Source organism: Lithobates pipiens, unplaced genomic scaffold (assembly GCF_037356315.1).
Source record: "Lithobates pipiens isolate NorthernLeopardFrog02 unplaced genomic scaffold, aLitPip1_a1.2 Scaffold_19, whole genome shotgun sequence".
NCBI classification, from domain to species: domain Eukaryota; kingdom Metazoa; phylum Chordata; class Amphibia; order Anura; family Ranidae; genus Lithobates; species Lithobates pipiens.
This window is the reverse complement of record NW_027507764.1, coordinates 333,153,537-333,165,610: the sequence shown is the minus strand read 5'-3', so window position 1 is coordinate 333,165,610 and position 12,074 is coordinate 333,153,537. Positions and strand designations below refer to the sequence as shown.

The 12,074-nt window shown below is 43.3% G+C and overlaps 1 protein-coding gene across 5 annotated transcripts in view; it reads right to left on the bottom strand.

Moving 5' to 3' along the window:
- ZCCHC2 (zinc finger CCHC-type containing 2) overlaps positions 1-12,074 on the bottom strand; it is a 111,850-nt gene that overhangs the window by 52,343 nt on the left and 47,433 nt on the right. For all 5 annotated transcript variants that reach the window (XM_077492060.1, XM_077492062.1, XM_077492063.1 and 2 more), the window contains exons 3-4: positions 10,638-10,714; positions 8,004-8,075 (exon numbers count right to left, since the gene is read on the bottom strand). In XM_077492060.1, the coding sequence (XP_077348186.1) occupies positions 8,004-8,075; positions 10,638-10,714 (149 nt within the window). The remainder of the gene's footprint in view (positions 1-8,003; positions 8,076-10,637; positions 10,715-12,074) is intronic.

Sequence of the window (12,074 nt, the reverse complement as noted above, 5' to 3'; positions counted from 1 at the left end):
AGGTAGTTAAAATCCCCCATTATTACCACCGCCCCTGCCCTTGCAGCCCTTTCCATCTGTGCAAGGAGCTGAGTCTCCACCTCCTCATTAACATGAGGTTAACATCTTGTGTTCTTGCGTTTCAGCAAACATTACAAAATCATACAAGTGTCCTCATACTTTTCCATCAATGTATATGACTGAATAAAACAAACCTGTGGCTTGACCACATACATGACAAAGCAACATGGTAATACAAAAGTCCCCGGAGGAATAAAGTTGCCATCTTTTCTCTTTCCTGCATAAACCGCGATTCACTGGATTTGTGCATTACACAGGACTGCTCTTGTCAAGGAGCCGTTTGGCCTAGTGCTATTACATGTATTGATTGACATTTTACCCTACCCCTGAAAGTACTGGGTTACTTACTTCCTGACGCAGAGTAGAATGGCAGGGAAGTAAAGGAAAAGCAAGCACATGCTTCAGGAAATGGGGGTTAGCCTGTTACTTTGCCCTGAATTGACAAAGCAAAGGCTTGCCTTCACCTTTGCACTGCCACCAGCGTATAGCGAATGTTGGTGGCTTTTACACATTCCCAGAGGTGGTGTACTTCACAAGCTGCTTGTTAGGCTTTCTCCTGGAAATGATTTACAGCCTCTTGATCACTTCTGCAGGTACCAAAACCCTATTGGCCTGCACAGTAGAGCCCAGAAGAGGTCTTCTCTACCTCCATCTCCTGACCAGGAGATGAGCCTCAGACTTCAAAGGGGCACTACTGCTCAGGCATGACCAGGAAACAGAGGACTTGTGGTGCAGGATGTAACTGACCCCTAGAGGCTAAGTATGTTAGATTTCATTAAGTATGCATCTGCAGAGCGGGTAAGTGGGCTCTGGAAGGGGCATAAAAAAAGTGCACTTTGTATGAAAAAGCTAATTTTCTTTAACCCAAGCCTTCTCGTCAACTCTCATTTTAGCTCTCTAAGTTAATAGTTTCTCATCAGAAATACTAAATCCGTTTCAGTAAACCTGTGGTGAGACAGATCTAGGGATGCTCTGCTTCTAAAGAACACTAGTTGCTTTGCCTTTTTTCTAAAGGACTAGATCCTACTTTCTTAGTAGAAAGATATGCTTATCAAGTCAAGTCAGAAGTCCTTGTTGTGTACTTATTCCAGGTCAGTGACTGAAAACACTGAGGCTTGTTAATATAAACGACCAAGCATCTAGCATTTTAGAGACCGAGGGCTCCAAAGCCACCTGGCTTTTATGACTGGTTTCATTTAGGACACAATAGAATGCGGCATGAATTTTTTGGTTCACTTGTTTAACCCTTGCCAGAGATGTTTTTGCATACATTAAAAAAATAATTTTAGGTCTAAAGATTGCATAAAACCCCAAAACATTTTCTGAAAGCAGACACTCCACAAAATAAAATGGTGATCGCTCCAATTTGTTGTGTTACATATTACTGCAAAGGGTCTAGAACACAAAATTTCAGAAAAATAAAATAAAAAAATAAATAAAACTAAAGTTCATTTTAGGGAGCACAAACAGTAAATTAACCATTTTTTTGTAATATAAAAGATGAGGTTTAACTGAATAGATAGATACCCAACACGTCAAAAGTTTAAATTTGTGTGCGACCATGAAACTGACAAACTTTAGTATCCTATATTTTCCATATGTGACACTTTAAAAACCCCATGCTGGTCTTGGGTGAGCAGATCGGCAACTGGAGCACTGGATACGTTGCGGGGGAGGTGTTGGGGGGGGGGGGGGCATTTCTAGGAGGTCTAGAAGCAATCTGCAAGCTGCGGAGGTGCAGGAATGATTCCATCTGATCGTAAAAAGTTGGCTTGTCAAAAATGCATGTGCGCAAGTGTGTGTAGACCAAACCACCACAGCTGGCAGTGAAAGGGTTAAACTGACTGCTATATTGGGGGAGGCTCAATCCTAATTTGTTACAGTATCCTCGGTCACTTAAAAAAAGAGAAAATTGGTTGCAAAGATATAGTGAAGCCCATGAAAGAAATGTAATTTGGAAAATAGGAATTCTGACTTAAAGCAGAGTTCCGTCTGCAAATAAATAAAAAAATTAAAAGTCAGCAGCTACAAATGCTGCAGCTGCTGACTTAAAATAAGGACACTTACCTGTACAGGGCGCCCGCGATGTCCTCACCTGAAGCAGACCCATCCCTCAGCTCCAGTGGAGGCACCGGCATCTTAAAGGAATCAGGAAGTGAAGCCTTGCAGAGGAATTGGATAAGCGGAAGTTCCATTTCTGGGTGGAACTCCGCTTTAGCCGTAAATTCCTTATCTTGGAGTATAGTACAAGACCTGAATTCCTAGACTTATTCTTAAGCTATATGCAGCTACCTTTTGGTAAGTGGATACTGGTAAATAAAAACTTGCAGGGGCTGTCCCCGGTGTACACCATAAAATCCTGCCCACACAGACTCCAGTATTTTTAAAGAGAAGCTTCAGATCCCTGTGTAAAAATTAAAGTCAGCAGCTACAAAAAATTGTAATAAACAGACATTCATCTGTCCCTTGAGCCAGTGATGTGCTCAGCAGAGTTGTCTTTACTGCCGGCATAAAAATTGGGTACTTGCTCCATCCCCCAAAAAGAGTGCCATTACTGAAAGAGGAGCAGGAGTGGAGGCCTTAAAGTAGAACTTCCCCTTTTGGGTGGAGCTCCACTTTAACCGGTAAGGAGATGGGATCAAGACACAGAAAAGAGGGCTGTGTCCTGTACTGCAGTCCAAGATAAGGTATTTACAGGCAAGTCAAAATTACTTTTCTCTTTAACGGTACAGTAATAGTCACAGAACTTGTATTCTTAGACCAGGGGTCATACCCATGTAATAAAGGGTTGGGCAACAACAAAACAGAAATTTCAGCAACCTCACGAGAAAACAAGGCTTATGAACCCAAACAAAAAAAAAAAACACTCAGATGACAGCCTAAAGCCATTTTTGGACGAAACTCACATCAGCTGAGCCCTGAACATCCACCTGGCAAGAACTTGTAAAAACGTGTAAACTGCAGAACAGGTGGTGGCCTTGGAAATCTGGGAAGCAGTTGCTTGATGGTGAAAAGCCAAACACAACAGAAGCCCTGGTGAATTAGGCTCTGGTAGAAAGGAAGAACTCTATCCCTAAAAGGTGCATGCCCTGGAGAGAAGTTGCCAGATCCACCTAGCAATGGTGCTTTAAGTCTTGATTACAGATTGCGAGGCAAGACATTTCTGGAATAAAATGGATTAAGTAGAAACCGGTCCCTGGATGGTACTCAAGGCCAGACACGCGTCACGACCAGACTTAAGAAAGCCCAAAACTTTCATTCCTTGTACTAAGCTAAGTAAGCCTTTCATGTGCGCTGGTAAATCTTAAAGGAGTTGAATTTTCTTGCTCCAAGGTGGGAAGAACAGATCTAAAAAGGATACCTCTATCCTTTAGAACTTGGGTTTTTAACAACCATGCATTTTTATTCCATCCTGCTTCTCCGTCACTGGCTGTAGAGGCCTTGCACCAGTAGATCTGGTCTGTTTGGAAGAGGCCATGGCTTGTTTACCAAAAGTCTAAGTATATCTGTAACACATTTTTCAATTTGGTGAGATGAGGCACATCAAAAACCCTTTTCTCCACTGTCCTGTGCAGCAGTCAAGGGAGGATCTTCATCGTAGGGAAAGCATAAACCAGCTTCAATTAAAGCGGTTGTAAAGGTCCCCTTTTTATTTATTTATTTTCTTAATGCATTCTATGCATTGAGATAAAAAATAAAAAACCCTTCTGTGTGCAGTAGCCCCCTTCAGCCCCCCTAATTTCCTGAACCCCATCTCGATCCAGGGATGTTGTACGAGAGCCTAGACTGTCCAGGACTCTCCCTCCTCATTGGCCAAGACACAGCAGCAGGCGCCATTGACTCCTGCTTCGGTCAAAATCAGTGAATCAATGAAGAGACAGAGGGGGCGGGGTCGAGTCTCCATTCCATGTCTGAATGGACACACTGAGCAGAGGCTCAGGTGCCCCCATAGCAAGCTGCTTGCTGTGTGGGAACTTGGCAGGAGGGAGGAGCCAGGAGCACCAGCAAGGGACCTAAGAGAAGAGGAGGATCCAGGCTGCTCTGTGCAAAACTACTGCAAAGAGCAGTTACAGACAAAATCGGGTCTTGTCACCAAGTTCAAGGAATAGGTTACAAATGTATTCAGCTTGTTGTCAGCTAGCCTGGATACTGCAATGTTCACATCTGGTTTTCCCCATCAATCTTTCGACCAAGATTTTAAAATATCCCCCTGGGTCTAGGAATTAGCGGATTAGAAAGTCTGCCTCCCATTTGAGGGATATGGAAGGCAAAGAGCACATTGTTGTGTTTCCGTGCAGGACAGTATAAAGCCTCGTGCACACGCTTAGGATTTTCAGATGACAACACGTGCTGTTTTGTGGCATACTGGTCTCATGTCGACAGTGAAACAATAAGAACATTTTTATACGACAGAATACAATGTCAGAAGTGACACAATGTGTTGAATAGTTTTGTAAGCATTCTTTCGTTTCTGAGCATGCGTAGTCTTGCTCATATGATTTTTTTTTTTTTTTTTTGCACGAAAACCGTACTAATGAAATGAAAAATCGGACGTTGAGTTCACATCAGACAAATTTTAGTCTGCACATCCAGGTTTTGACCAACGAAAAAGCAAAATCGGCTATCAAAAGCACTGTACCAACGATTCGAAAATCGTCAGAGCTCATTGTACAAATTTTTCCATCCAATTTTCGTATAGTGTGTACGGACCTTTAGACTTGTTTCTCTTGCAGCAGCCTGGCTTCTGGTTCCCCTTTGCTGGTTTATCAAGGGCTAGGCCACTGCAGTGGCATAGTCTGAATTTATCCTGACCATGTGACCTTGCAGAAGCAAAGTCTAGTGTTGTAGAGTATATGATGGCTCTCAGATCCAGGACGTTTACGGGGAGATTTGAATCCTGTCCAGGTCCCCCGAACAGTCTGAGTTTTAATTGCCACCTCAGCCTGCAAGGCTGGTATCAGTTTTCCTTGTTACCACCTCCAAGGTCATGGGAAGGAAAGATTTTCCCAAGTCTAGAGAAGATCCAACAAATCAGGGAGAGCTTTGTCAGGATTTGCTTGCTTAATGTCAAGAGTATGTTGGATTAGCAAGGTTTGGAGTGAAACTGGGCAAAGGGAACCTCAGAAGGAGGCTACCATCAAGCTTAGATCCCTCATGCAGAAGCAAACTGAGGGGTGTGTTTTGACCCGAGTCTTTACGTAGGACCATAAAGGAAGCAACCTTCTCTTGGTATAGGAAAATAATGACTTAGGATGTGTCAAATATTAGATCCAGGTACTGCAAATGGTGGTAGGGCTAGAGAGCAGCCTTTGCAAAGTTGATTATCCAACCAAAGATCTGCAGAAACTGACTGAAAGGTTATGGCCAAGGAGTCCTTCAGTAGGAGATTATCCAGGTAACCTATGACATGAATGGCCTGGTTGCGTAGAAGAATCAAAAGCTGGGCAAGCAGTTTTGTGAACACTCAGGGTGAACAGGAGAGTCCTAATGCTAGTGCTTTTGAGAAGCAATAACAGATCATGGCGATTCCATCCAGAAATTTGGTACACAAAAGAAATCAGTTTAGAGATTTTAGGTTATATGGTGTGCTCTGGGGGGGGGGGTCCTAGAAAGTTTTTTGCCAGTGCCCAATTACCTGACGGTAGCAGGCAGAAAAAATAACAAGTCCTGTTTCCTGTCTGAATGAAAGCAGACATTTGCTCTAACTAAAGTTGTCCTTTCTTGCCTCCATGCCCCTTCCCGCTTACTGATAGACTTTGTATTTAAACATTTCTGCTCTTCTTGCCTAGGCAAGATTGTCACTGCCCCGGTCAGATCAGCCACACCCCCCCTCCCGGCTGGACTCCCCTCCCATCAGTCATCAGCCTCACACTTGCCCCATCTAGGTCACTGGCAGCGCTTCCTCTGGGCGGCGGCTTCACCCAGCATCTCTTCCTCCTTGGCTTCATGGCAGCGTCCCCTGCGTCTCCTCCTCAACCTCTTCTCCTTCTATACGCGCGCTTCTCTCTGCCAATCAGGAGGAGAATCAGGATAACAATAGCGAATATTAATTTGCTATTGTCACACAAGAGGGCAGGCCATCCACTTTTTTTAAGCCAATTAAAGCCTCAGGCTCAAATCATGTGCTTCTAACCCCCCCCCCCCCCCCCCCCCATTGGAATGCATGTGTCCAGTTCCCTGCATGTAGATCATGTAGATTAGGGGTCAGGCGCATGGACTAGTTTTTCCATGCAAAGGCCGCAATAGGGCAGCTGGAAGCATCCCTTTTTTGCTTGTGCAAGGCATTTCAGTCTGGACACAGACCATAATTGTGGGGCTTGAGGGGGCAGAGCAACTTGAGGACTCAAGATCCATTTTAACCACTTCAGCCACTGAAGATTTGGCTGCTCAATGACCAGAGCACTTTTTACAATTTGGCACTGCGCTACTTTAACTGGTAATTACGCGGTCATGCAATGCTGTACACAAACTAAATTTGCGTCAATAAACGTATATTTATTGGTTTGCGCAAAAGTTATAGCGTACAATTTCTGTAATTTACGCAGCTTTTAGTTTGACTTATTTCTTGAGGTGCCAAAAGTTATAGCTTTTACAAACTAGGGTATATTTTCTGGAATTTACGCAGCTTTTAGTTCATGGCTCATTTCTTGAGGTGCTAAAATTACAGGGCAGTACAACCCCCCCCCCCCCCCCCCCAAAAATGACCCCATTTTGGAAAGTAGACTCCCCAAGGAAATTGCTGAGAGGCATGTTAAGCCCTTTGAATATTTATTTTTTTGTCACAAGTGACTGAAAAATGACAAATAAAATAAAATTACAAAGTTGTCAATAAATGATATATTTCTCACACATGCCATGGTTATATGTGGAATTACAGCCCAAAAAACACATTCTGCTGTTTCTCCCGAGTATGAGGATACCACATGTGAGACTTTTTGGGAGCCTAGACGCGGTACAGGCTTTCAAAAACCAAGCACCGCCTTCAGGATTTCCGAGGGCGTAAATTATTAATTTCACCCCTTACTACCCATCACAGTTTCGAAGGCCATAAAATGCCAAGACAGCACAAAACCCCCCAAATGACCCCATTTTGGAAAGTAGACACCCCATGCTATTTGCTGAGAGGCACATTGAGTCTATGGAATATTTTACATTTTGCCACAAGTTGCGGGAAAACGACAAACTTTTTTTTTGTTTTGTTCGTAAAGTTGTCACTAAATGAAATATTGCTCAAACATGCCATGGGTATATGTGAAATTACACCCCAAAATACATTCTGCTGGGAGCCTAGCCATGTACAGGACCCCGAAAACCAATCACTGCCTTCAAGCTTTCTAAGGGCATAAAATTGTGATTTCACTTCCTTATTACCCATCACAGTTTCAGAGGCCATGAAATCAAAAGATAGCACACCCCCCCCCCCCCAATGACTCAATTTTGGAAAGAAGATACTTCAAGCTATTTGCTGAGAAGCATGTTGAGAAGCATGTTGAGTCCAGGAACCGATCAACAGGTCTAGGCCAGAAATCACTGGCCTGGGGACTGATCGGTTCTAAAACTAATCACATCGCCGTGGCCGGCGTAAGGTAACTTTGCTTCGCCCACCTGTTCCATTCTGCCGCAGTAAAACAGTGGCGGCTGGTCGGGAAGCGGTTAAGATACATTTTACAGTATACTTTGGGCAACACAACTACATTCAATCATAACACTCAACACTTCAATCCCAACAGGATAAATCCTTATAGCATTGAGTCCTTAGCTTCAAAACTGAATTGTTTAGTAACAACCAAGCAATTAGTTTTAGGAGGATGTGAGCAATGGAAGCTTGTGCATTTCTTTCCCTAAATTATTGGCCAGACCAACTGTTCATAATTTTTGCATATGGTTAAGTACATATGGTTAATTATTTTTATAATATTATAATATCAGAAAATGGGCAATACCGTTAACAGGAATTCCACCAACTCACGATATGACTTGGTTACTGACGTTTTGGAGTTATCGGACCAGGTCACCTAAAATAAAATGAAAACAGATATGCTTAACCAATTCGGAACCAGATGTGTTTCCATTCTGGAAGTTTGTCAGTTCTATGCCTTATAACTTTTGTCATCTAATCTAACATGCTATAAACATTTTTTTGTTCAGGACCGCTGAGCATTTATTTGCACAAAGCAGTTTTGCTGGTTATCCGTCTCCTCCATTCCTAAAGAACAGCACTTATGATGGCACATGTGGTTCCATGGCTTCAACTTGCAAAGTTCTGCTGGTGACTGTTACCTATAAAGGCCCATATTCAAGAGTGATTAACCACCTGCTGTTGATTCAATTTGCTAGACACCCAGCCAGACCGTCTCCCTCTATTTAAAAAAAAAATGTATTTTTTTTTTTTAAATCAAATCTCCCACTCTATTTAAATTGGATAATTCCTGCAGGCATTGCTTAAGCAATAAGTACTAGTGTTCCTAGTGCCAGGTCCCCCAGTGACTTGGAGTCTTCTCAGAAATTCAGAATGCCCCGATTCTTCCTAGTATTCCTGACTTTCCAAGAGGATTATGAGTGACCTCCCCTCTAGTGCTTCCTTTCTTGACTTTTCAAGGGTCCTAGTGTCCTACTTTCCGAGACTCCCCGTGTTTCTGTAAAGGCCCATACACACGATCAGACTTTTTGACAACAAACATGCAAATTAGCTGTTTTGGAGCAACATCTGACCAAGTGTACGCTCCATCGGACAAACTTTTTTGGTTTTCATCTGACTTTTGTTGGCTGTGCAAACGGACAAACTTTCTGGCAACAAAAGTCCGATGGAGCAAAGTCTGATCGTGTGTACAGAAAACCATAGGACTTTTGTACAAAGTACAAACAGGCATGCTCAGAACCAATGCAAAAGATCAGACAACAATACAGAAGAAGTTGACCAAAGGTGGTGGTAAAGAGCAGAAAAACCACATGATTTGGTGAAAGTTGGCTGAAAAAGTCCTGCTGTGTGTATGCAATACAAGTTCAGGGCAGACGCCCTTTGTACAAAAATCCAAGGGAAAGTTTGCACAAAGTCCTATCATGTGTATGAGGCTTAAGGGACTCTTACCTGTTTATCAGCCTTTAGTTCCCAGTAGCTGCCAGCTAAGGTGAATAAATCTGCAATCTGGGAATCGTTGGAAACTAAACATAGCGCCACCTTCAGGAGCTCTGGAGAAGATAAGGCAGTTCCTTATGCCCGATACACATGATGAGATTATCGGACGAATGATCGTCCGTTTTTTTGCATGCTAATCTCAGATCAAATCTGATGGGTTTACTAAAATAATGAAAATTTGCGTACGACAGACTGGAAAAAAAATCCTGCATGTTGGTCAAATAATAATCGGATGTGACTGCCCTGATTGGCTCTCGAAAGCTTTATCGTACGATCACTCTGAAATCTGTATTTTTCGTACGATTTTCTGATGGTGTGTACCGGGCATTAGACTCTGCCCTTTCAAGGGCCCTCCCCTTAGTTGTGTAGGCAAGCTGGGTTCTCCTCCATCAGTACCATTAAGTATCCTTCCGGTAGTAGAATCCTTGTGCATACCTAAATGTATCCTGTGTAGAGGTTGACCGATATATCGGCCGATATTTGTCATTTAATTAATCGGCATCGGACGATTGTGCTGATAAAAAAGCCGATTATATGTTCAACATGACTTGAAAGAGACTTCTGTAATAGAAGTCAATGCAAGTTAGCTGAACTTAATCAGTGGAGCAACTTTCCTCCTCTCTGGGCAGTCTGCAAAAAAAAGATCAAAGAGATACAATGTTTCTTCTTCAATAGACTGAACTCCCTGTCTAGAGATCTCAGTTTAACCATTTAAAGCGGGAGTCCGCCGGTTTTTATTTTTTTTAAAGCCAGCAGCTACAAATACTGCAGCTGCTGACTTTTAAAATAATGACACTTACCCGCCCAGCGCGCCCGAAGCCGATCTCTCGATCGTCTCTCGGGTGCTGCCGCCGCCATCTTGGGTATGGGAATCAGGAAGTGGAGCCTTTTCGGCTTCATTTCCCGGTTCCCTACTGCGCATGTGCGAGTCGCGCTGTGCAATAAGGATGGTCTCCGCTGTCTCTGGGATCCGTGTGTTTCCCAGCAGGCAGCGGGGGACCTTCGGAAAGGGGCGTAGATTCTGCGGAAAGGGGCGTACCTTCTGCAGAATCTACACCGGAAGTGGGTGCAGATACCTGTACTGTACAGGTACCTGCACCCCCCCCCCCTCCCCCCTGAAATAAAAAAAATCGGCCTAACATGTCGGGACAAAATTAAAAAAAAAAAAAAATCGGCATCATATATCGGCCGCCGCGATTTCTAAGTATCGGCATTGGCCAGAGAAAAACCCATATCAGTCGGCCTCTAATCCTGTATAACTGAATTCCCTGCATTAGGCTTGCTTTCCTCTACTTTCATCTAGTGATCTAGCCAGGAAGTATGTTTAAAAAAAAAAATAAAACTCTCCAGCAGAAAGTATAATTTACAGAGATGAGACAAATCATTTAAGCATAAAATAAAAAAAATAAAAAATTTATTATGTGTAAAACTATACACCCACCTCAAAAGTGTATTCCGAATTCTTTTCAGCTCTCCTTCGCTGCACATATTTAAAACTGATGTTCTCGATGTGCACTGCTGTATATGCAAAACGAAAAAAAAAAAATTTAGTGCATTCTGCAAATCCCATATTACATTTTTCCATATTTCAGCGATGTTTTGAAAGTTACAGCTATTAGACCAGTGTTGCGCAATCAGTGGCCTGCATAGCCCTTTGATGTGGCCCGTGACCTGCTGCTCCGGGATGGCGGATTGGCAAGCCCAGATAGCGGGTTGCTGACCCACCATCCCAGAGCATCAGTGTTTTGAATGAAACCAGTGGTAGAGGAAGCAAGTGACTGCAGAGCAGAGCTGCATAAGCTGATGCTTCCCGTATAGCACTGACTCCTGTCATAGACAGAGTGATACTAAATGCATTCTGCATGGGACAGCAACAGCCGGAGATACCTGAATGGAAGACTGTTATTAAAGGCAAGTTTAGTACTAAAATCAGTGTGTATATATGGGCATATCTGTTCTGCAGTGGTTACTGGGCTGCTTTCAAACTGATCCACAGGTGCAGTGCGGTGCACCTGGACGTTACCTGCACTTAGCCATAGACTTCTGTTTTTATCTGCGGGTTTGGTGCAGTTTCAGAAAGTGCCATAGAAATCTATTATATCCTGAAGGTGTGGTGCAAAGTGCAGCTTACCCACAGGAAAGCCACAGGTGCACTGCACCCACAGTGTGGGTAAACTGCAGCACAATGTGAAAGCAGCCTTAAGCCCCTTTCACATGATCAGTCTGACCCATGGAGCAGCAGATGTAAACTGACTTCTGTCCATTTACACCCACCTACCTCCAATCCAATCTGCTACAAAAAAAAAAGCACAGAAGGGGATCCGTCCCCTTCCATCGGGGTGGATTGGAGGGCCCATAGAGTAGAGAAGGCTGTGTTTGCTTTGCATTTGCAGGGTGGACACGGAACAGTCATCCACCTGCTCTGGTCAATGTGGCCCATGACCGGTTACCAAGTTGTTTAAGTGGCCTTCGCTCTTCAAAAAAGGTTGGCCATCCCTGTATTAGACTTTAATTTGGTAACAGATTTGGATATGGCCCTAACAGCCTCAGAACTGCTTTTATAGCCTTCAAATAATATATCAGACTCATATTTCGCGAATACCATTCTTCACATCACCATAAGATGTACTACACAACTAGTTGGGCCCAGCTTGTCCATATTTGTGCACTGCAGTCACATGCCAATCTCCCTCCTGAATCTTAAAACCATGGGGATCTCCTCCAACAGGAACAGTAAAATGCATCACCAAAATTTGTTTAAAAAGGAAGTACTTCTACTGAATTTATAAGAGTTACTGGTAAGTCTAAGTCTGGTTTTCCAAACTGTCTTCCATGACAGCAAGAACTTACCAGACTAGGGAAGGACAATTAAAAAAAA